Here is a 26,647-nt window from a genome sequence, read left to right as displayed (position 1 = left end):
TAGCAGCTAAAGATATATTCCGCATGAATATTCAGCATTGTCCTTGGTTTTATTTTTATTTATTTAATTTTACTGTATTTTCTTCTCCTAGTTAACTCTATAAAGCAGCGTTGGGCACCTTGAAATCAATGTATATAATAAAGACCAATAAAGAACTTAAAGTCAAATAAAGAGTCAACATTTGATTTACATTCATCAGATGAACAGAAACATGAATCCAAATAAATTATATTGTTGCACCATATCTGCTGGATGTGGGAAAACATTTAAATATGAATATGTATCATAGAAAACCCCAAAGTATCACTTTATGCAGGTTAAAGCATTTATATTGTTAAACTAATGAATTCCAGGAGAATACAATAAAAAAATTAAAAAAACACAAATCCAAATGTTCAGTTCTTTTTCTTCAGATTTGACAACACACCATGTGGTCTTAGTTAAATGTTTAACGAGCTGCTGCATAACATGATCAATCATCTATAAAGTAGCACTTATATTTCTGCATCATGTTATAATATTGTGGAATAATAAATAATGCTCCAACAGTTTGAGAAGACAAGTCCACAAAAGACCAACTTTATTCAAATCATGTTTATTTTTGAAGCAACAGCAGGCAAACATTGTTTCTTTAAAAGCAAGCCACGATCTCATGAGGACAAAATCAACTACGTGTACCAATGTGTTTTTTTTTTATCATGGCAGTGACTTGTATGAATGCTGAGGATTCATCTAACAGCGATAGGATGCGAGCCAATCAGTGTGTTTTCATGTCAACAACAACTTCCCCCTAAAAAACAAAGCCCGTGCAGAGTCGTCCTTAAAGTGCAAATGAGTAAACATTTCATTTCTATGATCAAAGGTAGTAATTTACTCTGCATGTCCAGAACTCACTCATGCACACAGACGCACACTCTAATTATACTCTCATGGACACACACGCACACACGCACACGCACACACACTCACACCAAGCATCCTGCTCATTAACATCCCTGTAAACACAAACAGATTTTCCTGAATCTTAGCATGGAGAGAAAACCTCTGTAGGCAGGAAACGACGCGGGCTCTGGCAGAGTTGCTTTCACATGCGGCAATTTTTAACGAATCCCTCAAGAAAGAATCTCAAATTTTTCGGGATATCTATTGAAATAATAGTTTATACCGTTGACTACATATAAAGATGGACGACATGACAGCTCCCCAAAAGTGAAGCCAAAGCGTCTCGATCGCCCCCCTGGTGGCTACATGACAAATAATTAGTTTTAAAGATGGTTTCTGTCAATTTAGGTAGTTCTTATCACGTCAATCTTTCTAGTAAGTTTGGTGTTAATTACTTATCTGATGCTATAAAATGGGGTGAAACACCATGATTGACAGCTGAGACTGATTTGCGATTGGTCGTGTGTGTGTGTGTGTGTGTGTGTGTGTGTGTGTGTGTGTGTGTGTGTGTGTGTGTGTGTGTGTGTGTGTGTGTGTGTGTGTGTGTCAACACGACCTCGCTGCTGTGGCTCCATGCGCAGACTCTGGCTCCCTATGCACGAGATGGTGGCGTTTGCGTAAAGATGCATCCATCTTTCTCCACAGTCTATAGTTTATACTGAGGTCTTTCCTATTCCATTAAATAGGGAAAAAGGTCTTTTGGACTCAACACGCTCTCTGTCTGTGGGGTCTGATATTTCCCTACAGCAAACAGTCATGTCCACGTTTTGAAAAACCCCAAAATAACACCTACACATCTAAAAAAAAAGACACTAGTAAAAAACAAAAACATTGCAATTTATTCATGCTACAACAAGGATTTGTGTGCAGACTCTGCCCCACGAAGGAGAACATAAAACAGCTGTTTGTAATACCTTCATTTAACTCTGTGTATGCCGTTTAAAACGGAGCGTTTCTCGATGCTTATAAACCATGAACCACCAGTGGACAAAATTATCTGGGGCTAGTCCTATTTGCGGGGGGAGAAAATAGATTCTGCGGCTCGCCATCTGTGACTGAGCGGGTCTAATGAGACCTGATAGAGGCGCAGATCGGTTCCTCAGCAGCTCGCGTCCAAACACTGTCTGTGTCGTCTGCATGTTCCAGGCTGCGACATCAAAGGATCCACATGTACTGAAGCAGTGGTGCTCGGGATTTAAATTAAGATGTGTTCAGGACGCTTCATTTATTCACCACAAGTGGCTATTTATATTCTAAAATAATTCTTTAGTAAATGCTGTGTTCCAACAGGAAAACGAGGAAGCATATTTCTATGTGAACATAATCTCACTGCAGCTGAGTTCTGACTAAAAATAAATCCTGTAGATTGAAGTTCAGGTTCAGACACTGTTTGTCAAAGCAAAAAAAACATGAGCAGAAAATTAACTGATTGATTTTTTTAAGTGGGATTTTTAGTTGCTTTGATTTATTCTGACTTTTCACAGAAAAGGGGCAGCAGGAGAAAAGTTGTTAGAGAAGCAGGACCGGGTAGAAAAATGTGCTTGGGGAAATGTGAATGAGTAATACTCCCCCCAATCTTTAACACCCACTGCTGGTGTGCCCTTGTGCAAGGCACTTAACCCCCAGCTGCTTCCGTGGACAGTGACAGAGAATGGGAAACTTCTACAAAAAACGAAAGACGAAAAACAGCAAGTCTGTTCAGTTCAGTCCGACTTCTCCTGGACAAATGGAGGTGGAATCAATGTGTCTCTACAAACTGCCTGCCTCACATCGCTGGACATCAGAGCATCCAGAGGGAAACACAACAAGTTATTATCAGAAACTGGATTCATCTTGTGCCACGATGGCACCAGCCCACACAGGAGGCTACACTCAGGGCGAGGGGACACAAAGGGATACCAGTCAGTCTGAAAGGAAGCAGCTCTGTGCGATCACCTCCCACAGAAGGGCAGCGGGACAGTTTTTGACACGTTTTCTTCACCAAAGTCCCAGGCTCGTAGCTCCAGCCTGTCGACCTCCTCCTCCCTGTCGTCCTCCTCCGCATCGCCCTCCTCGCACAGGCTGGGCTCCTCCACAGAGGTCTCCATGTTTGGGTTGTAGCGACCGAATGTCTGCGCCTCATTGTACTCGTAAATGGTGGGGAGGCTGCTGCGCAGGCCGAAGCGTCGCCGCAGGGCCACGAGCAGCGGCTGCGGCACGGTGAAGATATCCACATTGTTGCCCATGTCGATCCAGGCCAGGCAGGGGAACTTCTTTGGATCTTTGACCGTGTCCGTCAGCTCTTTCAGGATGGCCACCGTCAGACGGTTGCCATTGACAGCTAGTATGGTGAGTTTGGGCAGGCAGCCGAGGTGAGGCAGCAGCAGACGTAAGCTCTCGTCCTGGAGCTCGGTGAAGCTAAGGTCCACGGCCGTCACCGCATCGCTGCTGCTCTGGAGGTAGAAGGCCACGCGGTGGACGTCTCGGCCGGACAGCGGGATGCCGGACAGGTTGACCACATCGCCCGTCACTTTCTTCTTCAGCGTCGTCTTCAGACTGCGACAGAGGAGACAAAACAAAGCTCATTTTGTTACAAGTTCTATCTCTGACGCACAAATGTCAGTGATCCAAGTGTGCAAATTCTTCACTGTTAACAGTCAGCAATTCAGAAGTGTGTAAAGACAAACAATGTTTACATAATGATAGAGGTTATTGATCTATAAGGGTCTGCAATGAGGTGCCACACGGTCCCACAGGTACAGGGAAACTGCAACGTGTGCACAAAAAGAAATAGAGTGTAGAAAGTGTTGCAATCAATAATGCAGAGAATTTGCTTTTAAATGTGTCTTGGTCCGAGTCCCTCAAGCAACAAATTCTGCCTCCTGGGCTGAATGTCATGGTCTAAATGGAAGCAGCTGTTTTCAGTTTTTTGTGATCACTTCCTTCCTGAATCATCGGCGATCAGAGCAAACAAGGGAAAAAGTAAACACGTTGCAAACATGTCCGAGTCCTAATTAGAAACAAATGTGTCAACTTGCACCTCAGGCCAACCTAGGATTCATCACTCTTCAGTGACGAAGAGTTAATTGTGGCAGCAAGTGACGAGACCAAAACATCCCGTGCTTTGATCTTTTGTTACACTTTCAGAAGAAAGTATCAGGCTAAATGAAACAGCTAACAGTTTACGTTAAAATGTTCTTATTGTGTCCAGATGCAGCTCTGTTGCTAGGCACCAGCCGTAAGGGCAGGACAAGCCTTTGATCCAAATCACGTAAATCCTCCGTAGATCAGACCGTCTCATTTTGACCCTCGCACTCTATGTGGCCAAAGAGGCCGTCTCCTTTGTGGGCCGTGGACACAGTAACAGGCCTGATCTGCATTGTTTCTTTTCAACACATATTTCAACGTTTCGATACAAAGGAAACTGATTTTGTGACTTTACGCGCAGAGGATAAAGTTTTGTTTTGCAAAATATCTGCATTGGCGTAGACGAGGCGACAGTTAGGCAAATAAACCTGAAACCAATAAACACAACAAATGAAACAAATAAATCTAAACATGTTAATTAGATAGATTTAATCATGCTGGTTGGGGACTTTTGTTACAGCTAAACAGTCTTTATGCTAAGCTAAGTTAGCACGTGTTGGCTGTAGCTTTATATAATTAGCGCACACACATTTAAGATGAAGCAGCCTTCTCATTTAACTCTATAGGCAAGTAAGCAAATGTGTGATTTCCCCAAAACTTCTCCTTTCAGCTCAGTCCGAGGTCTTTGGAGATTTAGTGCGGGACAGACGGGAGGATAACAGGCTGGATGATGGATGGACGAACACGCTGAAGAGGCACAAAGCTGGTCCTGAAACAAGAGCGATAAAGCCAAGTGATCATCCGTTTTCAGTCCCAATGACTTTGGACAAAAGGTGTAAAGGTGAATCCATCTCAGGGACGAGAACCACTAAGAGTATCACACCTGTCAGGTTGGATCACAGCATCTCTCGCTGGGCAAAATGAACCTAAGTGTTCTCTCTATACCAGAATGTGGTTAAATATTCATAGGAGCTATCAGGTGGCTGCATGCAGGACTATAGGCGGCAGTGAAGTGTTAAGAGAGACCCTGCCGCAGTGCATTCAAACCCCTTTGTTTAGAAGGCAGAGCGAAGACGTCTGCCAAACAAATGAGGACGAAGCGGAAGTGTGCGAGACTTTGTTTAAAAGAAGCTGACAAACAGGAGAAGAACGTCGTGTTTAACTGGCCTGAAGTTGATCCTGTGTTTGTCTTTAGAGTCTGTTTTGCCTTTGCCTCGTCCCTGTTTCCTCAGGCGAGGATTATCCCCACATCTCGCTCTGCTCTCTGCGGTCTGTCTGGGAGGCTGTGCTCTCTACATCAGTCACCCTCGCTGCCGCGTTCAGGGAAAGGAAAGAGATCTGTAGCACGCCGAGGCTGTGATTCGAAGACTATTGATTCCAGGAGGAGGCTATAATTCATCTCTCCCTCCTTCATATCCACACTCTTGTTCACCGCCGCTCACTTTTAAAGTCTTTTCTGTTTCTTGGCCCTTTTTTTGTTTCCCCACCGTCTCTGGGACCTTGTGTCCACTCTTTCATCTCTACCTGTTTTCAGCTGTTTGTTGCTTGGTTTGTTTGTTTGTGAGCGAGATTACACAAAAACAACTCAATGGATTTCCACAGAACTTGGTGGAAGGATGCGATATTTGGGACCTTGAAAGAACCCATGAAACTTTGGTGCAGATATTAAAAACTTTCTTTAACATTTTGAGAGAGGGCGAAAAAGATCGTGTTTTTACTTAACGGATATCAAGGAGTGTGTGGAATTTGGTGAAGCTTGATTAAACTGACAAAAAATATGAATATACTTTCATGTGAAAACAATACAGCATTATGCAAATGCCTTTCTTCAGGCCCATAAAAATGTTAAGATTTAATTCATTCTTTAGTTATTTTGGCCTCAACCTGTAGGTATTTTCTACCTGTAGAGTGGTTTGTACAAATATTTGTTTCGATGGTTAACCAGCCAGAAAGTCCAAACATTTAGTCTGATAAATTTACAGAAAACATTGATTTAATGTCCGTTGTCTTGTCGAAGCCTATATAGTCAATTAAATTCATAAGAACAGAAAAAACATACTTATAATTAGAAAGCTGAAACCAGTAAATGTTTGACCTTTGAATTGAAGTTTAATAATTCATTTTCTGGGAATATGACCAATACATTCCCGAGCTCAATCAAATATTATTGATTTTAACTGTAGTCTTTTTAAAAGTCAGACTGCATCGGGCAGATTCTTGGCACGCTCGACTACGGGAGGTTTACTGCACCACTGTGCCGCTTCTGCACTTTACTCTAATGAAACTAATTATGAGCATCGACTTCTGCTCTCCTGGACGTACTTATCGGAGGGTTTTCTTGCCACAACTGGTTCCCTGCCCTCTCGTCTGAGCGCCTGCGCTTGTGTGGGAGGAGCAGCTCCATGAGACAGCGTCAGGCAGGGTCGCTCCTGCAGCTGAGTGGGTGGTGCAGGGGGGGGGGGGTTGAAATCTAATGTGCTTTTAATGAGATTGAGTGAGGGAGACTCCAGACTTCCTTCCATCCAAATCCGCTGCCTCCCTGCTCCGTGGGCACAGCTCCACCCACAGGCTGCTGGGCCGGGGCGCTCAGCTAGCGTCTCTAAAGCCACATCTTACACACCGTGGTCCGTCACCACGAAAAGATGACAACAAAACAAAACGTCTAATCTGGCTCCCTGTGATGTGGCTGCCATGCTCGTAGGCAGCGGTGCACATCCTCTTGGACCGGCTCAGACACAAACAACTTCAAAGGGCAGTCGGCCGGCATAAACACGGCGCTAACCGAGAGCGCCGTCCCGCTGTACGTGGACTCATTTAAAAGCAAACAACTGAGGCGAATCCATCTATTGACTTCCTCAGGAGCGACTGATACGACAGAACAGGAATCTAATAAGAGCCGACTCTCATGTGTCAAACTATTGGCTGTTTAAATGTGGGTTCAGGCAGACTGTCTAATTGCTTTTCATAGCCTATCTTTCCTCGGGGATGTTGTTAACTTTTACGCACTGAACAAGGGTCCTCGCCGCTCTGTAGTTACGCAAACCCCAGAGGTAGGAAATAAAACATCTGGGGTTTGTGCTGTTGAAATTGAATGCAGGCGAAGAGATCGCAATTATAGAAAAGGTCAGAAAAAAAAACAGAACAGAGGACGTGTGTTTTAACGAAGCATTTCAGAAAAGGGAATTTCGAGGAATACGCTGCTGAGGAATCTGCAATTCAATCTGTGTTTCAACCGCACTGGATGGGATTTGTAGTGGATGACAAAACCTACAGCGGTTTGATGGATCTCACAGGCTGCTGCTGTTCACACAGAGATTCACTCAGACAGGCTCCGATGCCCAGAGACGACTGTAACAAGTGCACACACCACGCATCTGCTCCAGCTGCGTCTCTTACGCAACACAATGGAAATGAGTTTGTGCAAAAACACTCAGCTGTCAGACTGATAGGAACAAGTGGCTAAAACTAACACAGTCTAACTATCCTGCAACAGATCCTCCCTTCATGGAGGTTTACAGGGTTAAGCTTTTGTTCAAATTGAGATGTTGATTTTGCAAGTTGTATGTTTATAGCTCTGTTAACTTACATGGTGTTTTTATTTATTTTATTTTATTTCGCTGTTCGGTTCAGTTGAAGCGTGATACTCAAGCATTGGACGTCTCGTAGTTGCCGGCGCCTTTCCCATTGCCGGCTGAAACATAATGGGAAAGGTTGGTATAGGTTTGGCCCCGGAAGGATCCATCCATTGGAGCCTTTGTTTCTCTGGGACGGAAGGACGCATTTGTCGGCCACATTTGACGGAGAACTTCGAAGTTAGACAGCCTAGTTGCTCCACTGTGACGCAATTAGCATTTAGCTGCAACATCCAACTTCACCACTAGATGTCCCTAAATTCTACACACTGAACCTTTAAACGTAACCGAACACTGGTGAACCAGGAGGAGGCGGAGGCGGCCGACGGGGCTGACACTGCATCCTCCAGGATTAAACCACGGCAACAGTATTACTCACAAACCTTTGTTAGTCTGGTGCCAGAGTTTTAAAGAAATGGCAGGAGAAACTTGTAATCCGCCCTCCCACATAGAATACATGTTCCCTTCCATTTACTCTCATGAATAAGTAATAACTCCAGGGACATGGGGGAGTGTGGTAAAGGTTATACCCCCCCACCGTGTTCATTTATACTGTGGGATTTCATAACGATGAGTGTTAAAGATGGTTTTACATTTTTTCAGCACTGGTAACTGTGACTTCATCAGAGCTACTGGAGCTGATGATTAAAGAAACATTAGAACAATTTGGGGAAATTTGCCTATTAGATTTATTTGCTTCTCACACTTACAAGAACCTTTTTATCACTCGTTAATCTGCGGATATTGTATCTCTTCTATACTAATATTTCATCATTGAAGAATATAAAAGAGAAAAATATTTGAGTCTGAAGTAAATGTCAAAGGACCATCCTTTACCAGCTCACACAACCCAGCTTGAAATAATGAATTGATTAAATTATTAATTGCTTATTAAAATTGTGGCTGATTAATCATCCGTCAATTAATCGATTAACTGATGAATTGTTTCATAAGCAAATTAATCCATTTCCCTAAATGTGGAACTATTTCTTCAGTGTTTTATTGATGAGTAGCCAGCGAGAAAAAGTTAATGCGAGAGGAGGATAAATGGCAGTACAATTTATCCTCTTATAATGAATCATTATAATATTACTAGATAATATATTTACCATTAATTAAATGTTATACTCTTTATAAAGTAAACCTCATTAGATTGCTTCACATGCAGTTTGATAGTAATGGTCGAGAAAATATTTGTATCTTAATATTCTGTAGAAATAATTTAAAAGGATTGTTTCTGCTGCTCTGGTTAAAAACTCTGAGCCTGGCCCACATGGTTTAAAAGCCCAGCGGTCTGGTTAACGTCAGTGTGTCACTGAGCAGAGATATCTCAGCTAAGAGGAGAAACTCTGTAGATTTATGTCCCGCTGAGCGCGCAGCGAGACTCTTGACTCATTTCAGGGGGAATGAAATAAAAGCACTTGAGAAACACTGGATGTGGATCCAGCTCCACAGACTCGTGGGATCGCTCGGATCAATGTCTGCTTCATCAACGCTTTGGTCTTGACTTGTTTGTTCCTCGAAGCGATCGGAGCTGTTTTACCTCCGGGCGTCTGTTTAATTCATGCCCAGGATGTCTGGCTCAGCCGTGGGAGACCCTACGAGTGTCTAATGTACAAGCTCATGCAGGAAAAGGTGAGCTGGTAAAGGACGGCTCCTTTGTGTCTGTGCCTGTGTTTTATGTGAACGTGCCCTCTGGGCCTGTGACTGCAGACTTCCCAGCTGAACACTTCCTCAACCAGTTTGTTTAACTCAACTCCATTTTAGCATCAAATGATGTAACTCATGCCTTAGGGTCATTTTTTAATGAGAATCCTTTACAGTCACTCTGAGGAAAAAAAAAAAAAAAATCCGTTAAATATGCCATTTTCTCTCTGTCACACTGATACTACGGTTCTGCAGAAAATGTTCTGGGAAACATGAAAGTGGTGATTGCATATACTATCTCGTGTCCTCCAGTTTCACAGGGATAATGGCACATGTGCTGGGGAGGAAAAAAAGAAAAAAGAAAGCCTGAAAGCTCATTTGGATTTGGATTAAATTTCAGTGAAACATTTAGCGAATGGGGTGATTAAGGCTTCGACCATTGTACGGCATCAACAGAGCAGCTCCGGGCTGTGCAGTGTTTTGACATCTCAGATCAGTCACTGGGTTCTTTGGTAACTTTGAATTTGAAATCTGGGGGCGGGGGCTCTGCAGAGCTAATGTGAACGTGGAGTGAAGCCAGAGCAGAGAGAAGAGCAGCACATGTGCCCTTAGAAAGAGAAACAGGAGAATCTAAGTACAAATCATTAAAATCCCATCTGAAGATTTAGTGTTATTAATTCCCACAAGACATTTGTGTCAAATTAGAAAAGGGGGCCTTTCAAAGTTTTCAGCTACTTCTTCATACAAGCACAATGGGCTCTTTGGACATGAATGTGGGAAACGGGACAAATAGCATAAACAGAAAGGGATGTTTTCCTTCAATGCAAAACACAACCTGCACTGAAGTGAAAGAGCGAGCAAAGGAAGGAGGAGCACATCAAAGATACAGCGGAAAGAACAAAGGGAAAGAAAGTATTACGACTCTTCAGCATCAAGGTGACATGGATCGCTCCTAATAGTTTGACATCCTGCCCAAGATAAACACAAGCTTGTGCCAATGATTACAAAACTGCTTGGCACGGAACGTACCATAATGCAAAAGCGTGTAAAATCCGCGGAGGAGCTATAAATGCTCCCCTGATTTGATTTGATGTGACAAACTGGATGCTGAGGAGAGAAGAATACTGCGACGGAACACATAGAAAACAGTTTGCATTACATAACTGCATATCATGGAGCAGTGCGCCTGTGTCTGCTATATTATGTCGAGGCACAGTTATGAAACCGGCATTAAAATGCAGGGCTCCGAACACAGAGAGAGAGAGAGAGAGAGAGAGAGAGAGAGAGAGAGAGAGAGAGAGAGAGAGAGAGAGAGAGAGAGAGAAGAGAGAGAGAGAGAGAGAGAGAGAGAGAGAGAGAGAGAGAGAGGATAGCGGGGAGTGATCTTCATTGACCGTAAAGGAAAGGATCGAGACCCACGATTCATTAGAAGCACAATAATCCTTGTTTCTGTTATTCTCAAGCAGCAGCAGCATTATCTCAGATTTACAGTTAATATCCAAGCACTGAGAGGTTAAGTGTGGTCGAATCCCCGCATAAAAACAAACTTGGAAATGATGTAATTTGACTTTTAAAAAATTCTATAAATTTATAAACTCCTTCAACCTCGCATCTTTTCCTTTCTTTATGGCCCCGTGCCCTGAAGATGGGAGCAGTGGATACCGAGCATCTCTTCCCCTCTTCCCCCCTCATCCTCCAGCAGCCTGTGCCGCAGGAAGCCCTCAATTATTGATGGATGAGGATAGCGGCTGGATCTTTAAGTCTCTATTAAAAGTGGAGGTCAAATAGAAAAGCAGATTGAGCAGGCGGAGTGCGGCGTGCAGTCATGTGGAATATTCCACGTCCAACTTGAGACATGAGCAAAACCCTCTCCAAAAACCTGACGTCTGCGATTGGGCCCTCGAAAAATACGAATTCTAATTCTATTCTTTTCCCAAGATTTTCACGCCCACGCCTCAGTTGTTGACCTTGTGGGTTGGGCAGAGGTCGGGCGTGATGAGTCAGAGCCGGTTCGGACGTACACATTTTAAAGGCAGATGACACAGGGATCAGTGTACCGATGCCACATGTGGAGTAAACAGACTGAAGGAGAACTTCATTTTTTCATTTTTGCAGCGGCTGCGTGACAGAGAAAATGTGTAATGTGTGGTAACATTTTTAAAAACAGTTTCTCTGATATAACTTAGATTTTTTATATTTTATTTCATTTGTATGTATGTATACTTGTATGTTTATTTATATAACCGTCGTCTTTGTTTATTTCTAGATGTTTGTGTTTTGTACATTGGGTAACCCTAACAAAAATAAGGGTGATGGCTTATTATTGTAAATTAAACCAGTTTGATGCTATAATGGGTCAATTTTACCCAGTAAACAATAATGTTACCTTTCTGGAAATCATGAATCTGAAATAACTTATTGCAATCCATCCAATAGCAGAGTTTAGATTTAGTTTGCTAGTTTACTGTGGATGGAGGAGAAGAACAAAGAAATCTAAATGTATTTTTCAGATTTTTAATTGTCAATGAGCATCATAATGAGTTTATATCCATGGATCATCAACACATACAGCAGTGAGGAGCACAAAGGTGAGCGGTGCGGCGCTGTGACAATATCACTGTGGCCCTGGAAGGATCATGTTCGGGGAGAGAGGCTCAGAAATAACAGCGAGGAAGGGAAGTAAAAGGGATTTCTTTAAAGATTAGAGCAAATTAGTCTGAGCAGAGCAGCGAGGAGCCGGAGAGAGAATCTCACAGAGCGCTTCTCTAATGATTAGCAGGTGAAACGCTGTCAAGGAAACCAGGGATAGAAATAAAGTTGTTGAAACGCAGTTGAAAAAGTGGCGATAAGCATAAAATTACACAGACGTCTCGGAAACTTTTCAACGCTCCACCAGATCGAGTTTTAGTCAAGACGCCAGGGCGGCTTTTCTCAGGGTGTGAGAGGATGACGTTTGGTGCAACTAAAGGAAATTCGTTTTTCATCCTATACGAGCAGATATGGGGAGAATGTGGTGATCTTATGAATATCAGTGATATAAAAGTGGAAATTTGTATCCGCATAGTCTGGAAGAGTCACGATGGCGGTCACAGGCTGGTGTGCAGGACGGGCAGCGTTTTGTTCGTACAGTATGGAGGAGGCTACTTAGGTCTCATTCTCTGTGTCAGCATCTGGGGATTTGAAATCTGAGCAGCCACAGGGAACCAGTGGAAGCAGCACAGGATGATTTCTTGTAGGGGCAGAGAGTAGACCAGAGCAAGGGAGAGGGTTTCAACTGCTGGGATGGGGAGATGATTTAAATGTTGAGCAGTGAGAAGAGCAAAGAAAACGCTAGTGGAGAAAGTTGGAAGCTGAAACCTGTTAGTCAGACCTAGAGACAAAATTATTGCGCTACATTGTTTGGTGTCACATCTCGACACTTAAGCTTCGATCAGAAGAGGTTGTTGGAAGGTCAAACAGCTTCAGATCTCCCTTACATCTGAGTTTCTGTATTGTGTGTGTGCGAGAATTGAATTTTAACGCCCACCTCTGTGTCTCAGTCTGAACGTCTCTCTTTTGCTCTTTTTTGTCTTCCCTTACACAGCTATGTAGTCATTTGCATGTGAATGAACAAGAACAACGCTTTGCACGACAAAGGAGAATTTGAAAAATACACCTATTTGCAAAAGAATGCTGTTTCCAAGTCTCCACTTCCTCCCACGACCAAAAAATACAGGGATCTGCGCAGTCACTCAGCTGTTGTGTCACGGTCCTGCTGATACACACACTCGACCAATCGGGGGTCAGTCTCAGGTTTCATGACGTTTTGTAACTTCTAATAATTAAAACCAAACTTACTGGAAAAATGATCACTTGAATTAACATCATAGTGATAAAATCTACCTAAAATGACAGAACAATCTTTAAGGTGTATAATTTGACTTTATATTTTGGCCCGTGTCCCATCAACTATCATGGAGGAGGCGGGGTTTATGACCTATACTGCAGCCAGCCACCAGGTGGCAATTGAGACGCTTTGGTTTCATTTTTGATGGATGGTTTGAATAACAAAAATAAATAAATAAGTGTTGACATGTTGAAATTTGAAGACGTGACGTCAATGGAGACCATTTGCAGATGTTCCCCGGTGTCTGAAGTGTGCATGATTAGACATGAAGTGTTTCCAGATGTTGTTAATGATGCCGCAATCAGCTTCTTGTTATCCGAGGACATCGTTTGTTATTTAACCTATTTTTTGGGGCAGCTGATAAACAGCTGCTGGTGTCTTTAATGTCCCAGTGTGTCGCGACTATCCTGAGCTTGATATGAAGATGAATAAAAAATGACTTTTGGCCCGGCTTCAGAGAGGGAGCTGTGGGAGGAGAGGCACTTTAGTCTGAGAAGTGTGAGGTCTGCGTCAGATATCACGACTCAGACAGACTATCAATGCTCAGCCACAGCTGATGGCACCTGCCCGAACAGCTGTCAGAGCCACAACTCGTTTCACTCTCATCATCAGTCGGCACGACGGAATATCAGCACTTCACTTAATCCTGCTGAACCACGTTTTCGACGCTGACTAATGCAGCAAAATAAGAGATTTCCTTCGATACACACAGAGTCTCATTGGTGACGCTAAACACTGAACAGAAGAATCGTCATGAACCACAGTTATTTCTTTAAATATACTCTGGTCTGTAATAGCCGCTGTAAGCATCAATTATTGCCTTGCAGTAAAGACGAGCAGTGAAATTCGCATCTGCAGTCGTGAGTCCAATCTCATCCAAATGTGCTGGAGCTCGATGAATCTGAAATCCAATACCAATTACAATAACATTAAAATATCCTCCGGGGACTCGGCTATACTGTATTTCTCCGAAGCCTGGCACATGCAGCTGCGGAGGAATAAAAAAAAAAAAGAAATTGCCTTGATAATATAATAAGCGTGGCACACTTGCGTTGCACTCGCAGGGTTATAAAAGCAAAGCCGGCCGCAGTAATGAAGCTTGAGTTTTGATTTATGTGTTATATTTGTGGAAGATTTGCAACCAACTGCATATATCTCACGAAACTCAATCCAATCGGAGGCCCCGCTCGAGAGCAGGCCCTCGCACATTTCTAGATTTATCAAGCAGTGTTCTCACTATCATCCTCATGAAGAAAATGACAATGTAAGCACGCAATATAGGTTTTCCCATTCCTAAATATGAACAGATCACATTCGCGATAGATTCGAAGCAAGCCTTTCAACCTAGCAGTAATTCCACCTTCCCTCTCTTTCTTCCTCTCTCTCCGTCTGACAGACAATTTCCCCAGAGCCTCGGCTCAAAACTGCAGAACCGCCGCTGTGTGGCAACTGTTGAGCGAAATGGTCTCTCAAAACAAGGAGAGGAAGAAAATCCCACAGGGAGAAAAAGAGAGCAGAGGAGGGAAATCAATGCGAGGAAGGGATTTTGAAACGGGGAGAAATCAAGGAGCTGGGGAACAAGTGGGAAGGTGATGGACGGAGAGGCGGAGCAGAAGGAGGATCGATAACAGAAAAGCACCTGAAACCTTGTAAACCGCTTCCTAATGCTTCACTTGAACCAAAGACAGTGGGTTTTGTGCGAGTTGTAGGGAGCGTTAACGCGGAGCAGAGGAAACAGTCCCGCGGTACAGTTGCTGTCTGGGTGGTTGCAGTGGAGGCTGCGAGGGGAGCAGAGCCGAGCTTGCTAATGAGCTCACTGCGAGAGTCTGCCTGTGTTATTTTGTTGCGCGTTATTTTGAAACGCCGCAACCAAGAGACTCGGTCGGGAAGTTAACCCAAGCTGTCGACAAAAAAAAAAGTCTTTCAATCTGGGTTAATTGCTCTGGGAGAGGGAGCCTCGTGATCGTCATTATCATAATAACGTCTCCACTAACGTATACCTGTTGCCTCGTTTGAGCCCCTTTTCGTTTGTTTGCTGCTGCAATCAGTGGCTTTCTGTCGTTTCTTCCTTTCATTCCACTCGAGCTCGGATGATCACTATGAAGTTCAAATCCCAGACTGTTCACTCCTGCTAGTTATCTTAGCCCCGTGTTTCAGCAGATCAGTTTTTAGGAGCACACCTTAATGATGTGGGATAATGGAAGAAAAACACTCTGGGTGGTTTGGATCGTTGAAGTGTTTCAGCCGGTGTGAGGCTGTTTTCATCACAATCATATCAAGTGGGAAACAGTTTTTTTTGCAATTTGTCACCTCTGGATTTTCATTTTCTTCCACCAAGTTTCATCAGTATCAGTTATTTATCTTCTGATTTGTCTCAGGGTTGGGGTGGGCCAATGTATTTCAACCTTTATTAAACAAGTTAAGATCAAAATAAATTTCTGGTCATTATAAGATTGAGATCCGATTCCATTTTCCCTTCCGGATACCGATTCCAAAATCTGGTCTTTGCGTATCAGCCGGTACTGAATACTGAAAACAGATTTATTACACTTGTGGAATGAAATCTAAGGAATAACAGTTTCAAAAAAACTTTAAACCTATTAAACACATGATGAAACCTTAAATTCCTGGAGGTAATCCATCCCAGGTGATAGACCTGTCCCAGACTTCCTCTGAGTATATCAGAGAGGCTCTGTGGAGGATTATGAGCGGCGCTGATGCTCACGGTGAGGACGTGGAAACGGTGGCGTTTTTTCGATCTGAAGAGCGACGGCACAGCCGAGAGGAGACACTCACCACGCCTGAGACTTCCTCCTGGGCACGCTCTGTCTCGTCCACTTGGAGTGAGGGGTCAGGTGGTACAACAGCTGGCGGCAGATCTTGTTGGTCGACTTGAGGGATTCTTTTTCCTGGAACACACACACAGACACACAAAGGGCGGAAAATGACCAAATGTTAAATTAAGTCGCTTTCAGACATGAATTCTGGAAAAATTGGACCTGGACCTTCTCTGGAAATATCCTCCGGAAAATATCCTCAGGAAATATCCTATGGAAAATATCGTGCTGTATTCTCACATTGGCTCATTGTGACATTCTCCAGAGTTCTTACGTGGGGGCTGGCAGGAAACCTCTGGAGAATGTCCACAGCAACTGACTCGGACATTTGCGTTCTCACATACAGTGAACTGTATGAACCTGTTTGTTTTTCAGTACATGTCTAGTAGAGCCAGGACGGAGGGAGTGCAGGGAGCTATGATGTAAAATTATTCATACATGATTCATAAACATGTTCAAACTCAACTCAAATGTCAATAAACTGAAAGATTAAACGTCTTCAAAGCAGAAGACATTTATAAATTCTTTTTTTCCAGGCAAACTACTGATGTCAGGATTTTCACAAGGTAACAAAATGTCTCTTTCATGTCACATGAAAACAACTGCTTCAAACATTTTCTACATAGAAACACTAATTATTTTCCCTTTTGCCTCCGTCTTCCTCCGTGTCTCCTCCTCGCCTTTACCTTCCTCTCCTCCTCTTCTTCTCCCTCTTCCTCCCCCGTCAAAGGCTTTAAACGGAATGGGTTTTGCGCTGAGCAGGCTAAATCTAATTAATGGTACAACACGACAACAAGGAGGAGGCAATGTGGCGAGAGAGAGAGAGTTACAGACGGGGGCAATTTACCTAAAGGCGATTAACCATTCCCGCTGCCACTTCTTTTCTTGGGCGACAAACAAAACATGCCTCATATACTCTAAAAACGTTCAGCGCTGCTGTTTCGGCCGCTCGGATGACTGAGCACAATGTTACAGCAGCGCATACTGATTCACATTGTGAGAGCGTTGTTGGGAAACGGAGGTGTGGAGGACTCAACCATGTAATGTGCAGCACTGTAACTCTAAAAGCAATGTTAGCAATGAATCATGGGTTTGTAAATCTGATTGCATGGAAGCAGAACATACATTAGATTAATCTGTAATGACCATGACCTTACAATTATAAATGATGCGTGCTGTAGCCCTCAATATGTCCTTGGATATATATATAATCGGAATAAATCTCAGTGTAGTGGAAAACAGTGGCCACAGAAGCCGCCAGGCCTTAAACCACTGCTTCTCTACATCCTCGTCACGTCTGACACAGAATCCTGCCACGGGTCACCAGCCAGTCAGAGCTGCCAGCTCCTCGCTATCCGTCCCGTCCTCCTGGGCTTTCCTCGCCGAAGCAAAACACACAGATCGGATCAGTTTCTTACAGGTGATTATCTTCAGAGCTCTGTAAGTAAAAACTACACCACGGCGACTTTATCTTGAGGAGAAACCATCTTTTCCTTAATCTGATAAGACCATAATAGGCTGGAATGGCCCCTAGGTCTGTGTTCTGGAGCTTCTTCGCCCTCATACACGAGTTTGAGATGTAATTTGAATTTTAATACCTTTGATTTGTATGCCAAGTTACAAGTGGATGAGCAGACTTTTGGTCCGATAGTGTATCCTTGATTTTTATCAACCAAATAAATCTGACCTTCGTGAGCAGTCGGTTTTAATGATGAAAAATCGTCTTTCTGTGCATTCAGGCCTGTTATCCTGCTGTTTACTAATATTACTGATATGGATAAACCTTAGACATTGGACGTTAGTAAAATGTAGACACTGATTAAGCCCTGATACACAGAATTGCTGTCGTCTCCATATGGCAAAGTGCAACTCAATGACGCATGGTCTTTTTGATAAAGTGGTTTATGTAACTACGGCAAAGAAATGCTGAAATAATATAGATACATTTCTCTCCATCTTATTAGTATTTTTACACCGATCAGCTAAAGAGCATATCCTCTGAGGGTTGCGTGGGCGTTGGAGCCAACCCCAGCTGATATTGGGTGAGAGGTGATCGGTGAGGCGCACCCTGGATAGGTCTAGTGTTTGCACAGTTCTTTACAAGAGAGGTCTCTCCAGCATCACAACCCTCCCAAGGCCACAAGGTCGTTGCCCTCAAAGCGCCCTCACGGATGTTGCCAAAGCCACGTCACTCACAGGCCTCAGCGCCTCCAGCCCTGTTGACCTCAGCATGATGGCCACTGGGCAATTCCTCACACTTGCCAGTAGGAAGCAATCGAACCACATGATCTCAATCGCAGACCTGCAGGTGCTGGAGCACAGCTGCCGCCCACTTCCCCCTGTGTGCAGACGGACCCACACAGTGACGCTGCAGAGTCAAACCCTGTCCCAGGTCGTCCCTGTGTCCTAAAAGTAAAGTTTATGAGAAGCTAGAACTTCTCGTAAACTTCACAGAACTTTACAGTAATGCACTTTGCTCAGTCGGTACAACAGGCTGAAAATGTCCACAAAGCACAAAGTTACTTATTTTACTTATTATTCTTAAACGATCGTCTAAAAACTGATGATGTTATGTAACACATGTTGCTTATCTATTGTGTGTGATTCCTGTCCTTCTTTTCCGTAGCTGGTTTAGAGATAAAGGCTGTTGTGTGTTGTACAAATTGTAAACCAATTTGACAAATGTACGCTTTTGTGCTGTGTAAATAAATTACTTTGACTAGACCTAAAATATTGTGCTGTTGCATTTCCTCATTAAAAACATGAACCAGTCAATTATGAAATTTGTGAAGAGTAAACAGTTCATGATACAAATTGAAATATCTAAAGACGTCAAGAACTGACCAGTGTTTCCCCGAGCTTCTGTCATTGTTTAAAGCAAACTGACAGTCGATTGTTGTCACAATAGCCTGACAACAAACAATGACGTATGTAATTAGCCTTGGCAAATAAACACGGACACGTTGCAGCTTGACTGCGTACGTTATAAAATTCTAGTTACTGATCTGTTCATTCATGCGGAGTCAGAGAGATTCTTACCCTTTTTGGACACTGCAGGTCCCGAGCCAGACTGAGCAGCAGCTCGTGAGAAATGGGGTCCACCAGGTTGAGAAAGGCTGCGTTCTTGTACAAGATGTCGTTGAGCGACGTCCCCTGGAGGCCCAGGTCCTGAGAGGTAAATAGAGAGACGGGGAAGTGATTCGATTATCTCTTTTCTATTCGTTTTGATGAAAGCAGTCGTGTCTGAGCCGAGCTTAATTCAATATTCGATTGATATTTCATGGATAGTTTAATGGAAAGAGATTATCAGTGTTTATAAGCTTTTGTTCATTATTTTCCCTTTCATCTCGCTCTCTTATCAGGCCAACGGCTGATAAGGTTCTGCCATTGGAGTCGTGATAACACCCAGCTGATTAGGGGTGGGCTGGTATTTCTTTGAGCTTTGTGTGTGTGTTCGTGAGTGTGTGTGTGTGTGTGTCTGTGCATTGAGATCAAGGTTTACATAAAACTAAAAGCAGTGTGGTCTTTTCTTCACTTGTAGCATTACACAAAACACAACTCCGAACTATGTGTTTTGATTCTAGATAAATGCACTTCTGACTTCTACCTCCAATCCCTTCACAAATTGGGGCGGATGTGGCTCAGGAGGTACAGCGTGTCGTCTTCTTACTAGAAAGTCGATGGTTCGATCACCGTCCATTCCACATGCCGAAGTGTCCTTGGGCAAGATACTGAACCCCAAGTTGCCCCTGATGGCTCTGTCGGCAGTGATGTGTGATATCAGTGCACAGAAGCTCTGTATGAGTGTGAATAGGTGGATGGTAAAACTGTAATGTTTGAGTGGTCAAGACTAGAAAAGTAGAAGATACAGACCCTTTACAATTCAGAGGTGAAATGTGATGTGCACAAAAGGTGAATAAAAGCAGGGAACAGGAAACATCCCCGGGAGTCGACGATGATATTTGTATCATCTTCGGTCGGTTTCTATTTGCAGTGACACTGTAAAGATTTCGAAGCTGCTTCTTCAGGTGACGCTTCGAGCGCCATTAACATAAAATGACATAATGTCTTCAGACACATGAAATGGCCCCACCAGCAAACAGCAGCCACACGCTCACACGCACACCCTTCATGTCTCCATGACTTCAGAAGACATTACGCTGATTTACTCTCATTTCCTGGAGCCTTATACAAAACCTTATTGTAACACAAACCTAACCTTGAAGCATGTCCTCAGTTTAAAATGTCATGATTTCTGTTATTTGTCCCTAAAAAATGAACATAGGCTCCCATTTAGGTCCCCACAACACCAGTAAGACCAAGACACACAGTCTTGTAAGGACACTACATTGATTTCAACTCAGTGTACAGCCCAACGAAACCCTTATCCCTAACCTTGACCATGACAAATTCATTCTAACCCTAACCCTGACCCAACCACATTTCAAATCTTAACCCAAACCTCAACCAGGACCTCAGAAAGGATGTTTAGACACATTAGGATCGAGCTTAGGTAAGAAACAAGTTCACACACACACACACACACACCAACAAAGTAGATTAAAATAGCAGCACAGCAAACAGCAGGGAAGACATGAGGCAAAGCAGATGAAACAAAATAAGATGAAGATGAAAGGTTTTGAGGAAGGAGAGTCAAATGAGTTACGGCTCTGTTATTTCACAACAACTGTTACAAGATGCTTTCCTCCGCTAATGCACAATGTTACATCATTAAAATAACTGCTGCTGAATAGAAAAACACGTTTCATGGGACCACCGGCCCCTCGTTTGAGTGTTTTCTGTCATGTAAAATTGCACCAGCTCGAAGAGTAAATAGTGTCAGCTCTATAGGAAATTAAAAGCTTTTTCCAACAGCAGGCTGGAGACTGAGCCTGTGTAAAACATGCTCTATAAGCCCTGACAGCCCCTCACACTTTGGGGCACGGCGGAGGCAAAGAGGAAAACTCCCATCAGCATTTTCTCCTCCTCCAGCTTTTGAGTAGATTTATCATAGCGGAGCTCTGTGGGATTCCCTGGTGTTGGGCTATCCTCCAGACCAGCCCGCTGCCCGCCCTTCAATAAACCTCATTTAGTGCAGACGCTGGCTACCACGTGTCCACAAAAAAAAATGGGAGCACAGAGGAAATTGGAGACTATTCTGCAATGATGATAATGTGTGTGTTGTGCAGCTGCAGAATCAGATATGATTTTTTTTTTCTGTGCCGCTCTGTGGGGGATTCGCAGCTGAAACTAAAATACACACATCAGAGATCTGATCCCACGGATTAATTTGGCTGATTCCTAATCATGAAAGCATGAAATGTTTTCCTACTTGTCACCATCAGGATCCGTGCTGTACACTTGCATGGACGACTTCAGATCTCGCTACAAATGTCCTTGTGAAAGCTGCATATCTAATCTGATGTCTGCCTCATCACGAAAAAAGTCTGAATAAAACGCCGAGCTCCGGATTGCAGAGCATCATCCCACACAGGCAGTTCATTAGAATCCAATTAAATATACTGCACAGAGCCACAGATCCAGTGCCACCGTGTTTCTGCTTCACCGGAGGAAACATTTCACAGCTGACAGGTGAACTCCGGCTTTGTTTACTTTCTTTCTCGGACTGAAGGATTAAAGATTCTCTACCGACTTGACACATTGTTGGGACCCTCAATGTAATCATCCAAGACTCTGTGGTTTTCATGTGAAAACATGAAGCGGAAGTTTCAAAGACACATATTCCCACAGCCAGGGGCAACAAAAGCTTTGGCGGAGGATGAGGTCAATATGTCAGCTTAGTCAGATGTGACAGGACGTGTGCGGGATATCTCCTTCTTATACATTCTGACACACAACTATATGGCGCGAGAAAAGGGCATTATGCAGATATCTCCATTATTATTGCTACACTTGTATATGTAATGTTTCCATAAAATAAAGGAGAACTTTCTACATAAAATCTTTAAATCCACACCAATCCTCATTTTATTGAAGGTTCACTCTTTTGCTTTCAAACCCTTAACTTCAGTAGGTCTCATGCAACGGGTGCAAACATGCGTATTTGCATTTTGCTTTTTGCTGAGACCACACTCACAGAAGGCGTTTTTTAGACATGAACTTCAGAAAATGTCTGGACAATTGGGTCCAGATATTTTCCAGAGTTTGCTTGGAGAATACACGAGGCCGGACGTGATGTGTAAATATTCTGCTGCGGAAAGCAAATGGTTTTGTTGACACCGGCATTTGTACTTTTCAGCAAAAGCTCTTGAATCTCGTTGTCTTTCTAAGTCGACATATTCATCGGTGTCTACATGTTTTTTTGCAATTTATATGTTCAGTTTTGCGTCAGTTGCATTGTAGAAAGGTCACCAACACACCCAGTCGCTTGCTGTGAAGTCTCTGACATGAGTCATCAGTCTTCTCATCTAACTGTGTTGTCAGTATATCATATATTACTGTGTTTCTTGTTTTTATCTAAATGTTGACAGGAAGCAGGTTGGAAATGTGGCGAGAAAGAGGAGGAGGAGTTCCCAAGTAACGGTGATTATCTTCTTCAATCCTCTACTTTAAATTGTTTTGTTGATTTTGTTGATTTATATTGAAGGAATATTAATTTTCTGTTGATCATCAAACCTCTGCAGCTTTATATGCAACAACTGTGTAAGCCTGGATGAATAAACGTCATAAAAAAAATGTTCGTCATCCACAACCCTTTAATTAGCGCCCCCTCCATTGGTTACTCGGTGTGCACGCTGTAGTGTAATTGATATGACCATTTGCTGATTCTTTGTGTACTCATGAATACCTCGAAGATCCCAAACTAATCAACTTAATAGCCCAGAAGGCAGATCTGCGATGGAGGTGTACAGCACGGGGGCTGCTGTTATTAGTCACCTCCTGTAATGACTTCCCTTTTTTCTGAAGGAAACGTGTTCCGGCATCCATCATCTCAAGGTGATTATCTCCAAATCCATCCTTCCCTGAGAGGAACAACAACAACAGGCGATCCGATGCCAGCTCTTTTTTTCTTCTTCCCCCAGTCTTGACGTATTGTTAGTCAGACACTTGGCTTCAGCCCCAACGACAGACAACAGCGGCAGCACTCTGGCTTCACCTCGGTGAGCGATGGCAACAGTATTCGTGCTTCGTGAGCAGTTTAAATGCCGAGCTAAGGAGAAAGGCGCCCGTGCTCATGACCAGCAAATCTACATCTTGATCTTCAAGATGCTCCCCCCCCCCCCTTGAACGATATAACTGGACCGTTTTAATAAATATGGGAAAACTCTGAAGTTGCAGATCAAGCTACGCATGAGTCCCTCCTGCTTCACATAAATATGAATATAAAGCTTTACAGATTTAGATTCCTCCCTCACCCGCAGTCTCGTACCCTCGGTCTATTGTTTGAGCGCAGAGCCGCTGTCTTCAGTTCCCATCGGTGCCGTTTCCTGCTTTAGCCCGCACACATCTGTATAATTTCTTCTACAGCAGTGTACAGATGGGCAGGGAGCTTCATGACAGGGGCCTCTCTTGATCAGAAGTGCTTTTGTCTGAACTTCAAAACTCTTCTTGTCTGATCAATGCGCAGCCACCAGAAGGCAGCATGAAAGCTCAAGCTGAGCCCTAAACACGATTTCCTTCATTTTTTTTTGTCTCCGCTTCTCCCTAGTTTGAATAAATCTCCAGAAGAGGAGGATTAAACCAGGGAAGGTGTTACACAGTGATGTGCACCAGATAAGACAGAAACATCCTCACCTTATTGCTTTAGATGGGAGCAAAATGAAACTGGGATACATAAGTTTGCAGCATTCTGCGTGTGCTACAGGGGCAGAATAGAGCTATTTATCAATATGTGTCATTTGAGTTTGGATTAACTGCACCTTCACATGTGCCTCGGTGTATTTAATATTCTCTTTTATGTATATTTCAAACCCTCTTCACAGCAGGGAGCAGTAAACAATGTCAGAAAAAGGGGGCAGATGCGCCCGCAGCGTGCCATTCATCCCAGATTTTAAGATTTTCTTTTAACCCTGAAAAGACGGTGTTAACAGGAGTCTCTGCAGTCGGATGATATGATGTTGCCATCTTCTGTTTCCTCTCCTTTATTCTTGTGAGGTAGAGACTTTGCAATCTGCCAACTCATAGTGGACAAACATGCAAGCGGAAATAGTATGGGATTGATTTGCGATGTCAAATGGAAACCTGAGATACCATATGCTTTAAATTTCATTTTCTGCTGAACTCTGCACAAATCGTCAGGAAGTTGGTCACATTAAAGGATTAAAGCAACATCTGTTGCTGAGTCTTCTTTTAAATCATTTTGTGATATTTTAAGGAGTTGGCATAAAAGGCCCAGTATTCAGTGTTGTTTGGAGCCCACTGAATATTCAGAACATGAACTGGCTCCATGACCATTCCCTTTCACACAGCACAGGTGGTCGACTTAGACCAGCGGCTCAAACAAAAGAGGCATTTGCAAGTGCTGCTTTACAGTCCATGCATGTCTTTAAAGCTGAAGAGTGAAGATCACTCTACAACCCGAGTGAGAAGTTGTAAAAAGTAAATGATTGAATGGTTTTAACTTCTGAAAAAATGATTAATGAAATGACCTGTAGATGCATGTGCCTGTTGCCAGAGGGATTTAGGGCCGTTCCAGCTGCTGGGATCATCATGGCTCAGATGATTTCATCACTGGCCTGTAGCCTACATGTCAGATATTATTATGATAAGAGCGAATTATTATATAAACTGATGTTGTACAAGACATATGGTGAAAATGATGGAATACATTCATGTTGCATAGCTGAAATATTTGCAGACTTTTTTTTTTACACAAAATTTACTGTGTTTTTTTTGTCTTTTTACAGATTAAAAATAAACTGGATCTCAGCTCTTGTAAGTAAGGAAACTTTTTTGCACAGCTTACAGAGTCAATCACAAAGTTTCATCACCAACAATAGACTGGTCCACGTTGATGCGCATCTCTCACCTTCCTCAGCAGCCGGAGCACTTCGGTCGCCTGCTCCATCCTCTGCTCCCGCAGCAGCCTCTGGATCTCCCGGATCCACGCCACGCGTCGGACGTACGGGCTGCGGTTGTTCCTCCGCATCATCCCCGGCAGCTTGTCGGACCTGAGCACCAGCGAGGTGAACAAGAAGTCTCCCCCGCCACTTCTGTCCCCCTCTCCCGGCGCGTCATTCCTCTGTCGTCTCCTCTTGGACCACCTGCTCTCCAGATCGAGGCTCCTCTGCCTGGTCAGCTTGGAGCCCATGTCACTCCCGGCTGTGAGCGGACGCGCGGCTGGAAGTGGCGGAGAGAGGGGTTTTCACACTGTGCAGCCAAAACATCTCACTGGAACTTACTGCGAGGTGCGCAGACACGCATCCGCCCGCAGGAGGACAGTCCTGCAAAAGTTTCCAGTCCGACCTGTTAAAGCATCACTGTTATAATAGTAAGAGTTATGATAATAATAATAATAATGATGTGGGGAGGGTCTCGCCGTCGTCCCCCCTCTTTGCATCCGTCCATGCACTGGCTGAGCACTCTGGCATCCTCTGCTTCACTCAGTACTGGAGCGCTCCTCAGCCAATCACATCACGACTCTCTGCACAGCCCGAGACTGTGGGATCTAACCTCACATCATGACACACAGGATGCTACTATGATATGGATAGATAGATAGATAGATAGATAGATAGATAGATAGATAGATAGATAGATAGATGGAGAGATGGATAGATAGATAGATAGATAGATGGAAGATAGATAGATAGATAGATAGATAATAGATAGATAGATAGATGGAGAGATAGATAGATAGATAGATAGATAGATAGAGAGATAAGATAGATAGAAGATAGATAGATAGATAGAACAAATGATGTATGGATGGATATATGGATGGTGGGTGGATGGATTAATGAATGGATTGATGGATGGATGGATGGATGGATGGAGTGGATGGGTGGGTGGATGGATGGATGGATAATGGGTGGATGGATGGAGTGGATGGGTGGGTGGATGGATAATGGGTGGATGGATGGATGGATAATGGGTGGATGGATGGATGGATAATGGGTGGATGGATTAATGGATGGATGGATGGTGGGTAAATTCATAAAAGGATGGATGATGGATCAATGTTAGAAAAATGTCAGAGAAAAATTGTATTACGAGGTTTTGTTTTGTCATGAGATTATTATTATTATAAAATGTATTATAATTATTATAATTTTTATCAATATTGTCAAATGTATTAATCATGAATATTGTTATTACTATTTTCTCATTGGAACAGGAATGTGTGTATCGACCGCGAAATGACATCAGCGTCCACTCCATGTCAGGCTCTATTCTCTGATTTGGTCGCCAACGCCAAATGTGCTGCTTCATATTTTACCTTATTATTATTCCACTCTTGAATGACTTCTATGACTTATCTTAACCCAATATTTCCCCGAGGACCCGTCTGCTCTGGACTCTCACTTCCTGTTTTATTTTGTTCTTCACTCACCCTGTTCCTGATCTCCAGCTTCACTTCCTCCCATTGTTCAGTTTCCCTCCACTGCCCTCACCTCACCTGCACCACATCAACCAATCCCTCACCCAGTATATATTCACCTGCTCACACATGCACC

General features: G+C 43.4%; 1 protein-coding gene across 1 annotated transcript; it reads right to left on the bottom strand.

The window, feature by feature from the left end:
- Positions 1 to 549: 549 nt before the first annotated feature.
- Positions 550 to 25,558, bottom strand: lrrc75bb (leucine rich repeat containing 75Bb). The gene is made up of 4 exons (XM_035184419.2): positions 25,000 to 25,558; positions 19,050 to 19,178; positions 15,970 to 16,082; positions 550 to 3,477 (listed from the first exon to the last, which is right to left on the bottom strand). Exons 1-4 carry the CDS (start codon positions 25,279 to 25,281, stop codon positions 2,874 to 2,876), a joined length of 1,128 nt encoding a protein of 375 aa, XP_035040310.1. The 5' UTR covers positions 25,282 to 25,558; the 3' UTR covers positions 550 to 2,873.
- Positions 25,559 to 26,647: the final 1,089 nt, after the last annotated feature.

This window comes from Hippoglossus stenolepis, chromosome 18 (assembly GCF_022539355.2).
Source record: "Hippoglossus stenolepis isolate QCI-W04-F060 chromosome 18, HSTE1.2, whole genome shotgun sequence".
NCBI lineage: Eukaryota > Metazoa > Chordata > Actinopteri > Pleuronectiformes > Pleuronectidae > Hippoglossus > Hippoglossus stenolepis.
The sequence above is the reverse complement of the archived record's forward strand: the minus strand, read 5'-3'. Positions and strand labels throughout refer to the sequence as shown.

Excerpts from the sequence above, each read along its gene's own strand:
- lrrc75bb (XM_035184419.2), bottom strand. The coding sequence starts at position 25,281 with ATGGGCTCCAAGCTGACCAGGCAGAGGAGCCTCGATCTGGAGAGCAGG. Across the intron at positions 19,179-24,999 it reads TGCTCCGGCTGCTGAGGAAG|GACCTGGGCCTCCAGGGGAC; the intron begins GTGAGAGATGCG and ends TTTACCTCTCAG. Across the intron at positions 3,478-15,969 it reads AGGAGGAAGTCTCAGGCGTG|TCTGAAGACGACGCTGAAGA; the intron begins GTGAGTGTCTCC and ends CCTCTGTCGCAG.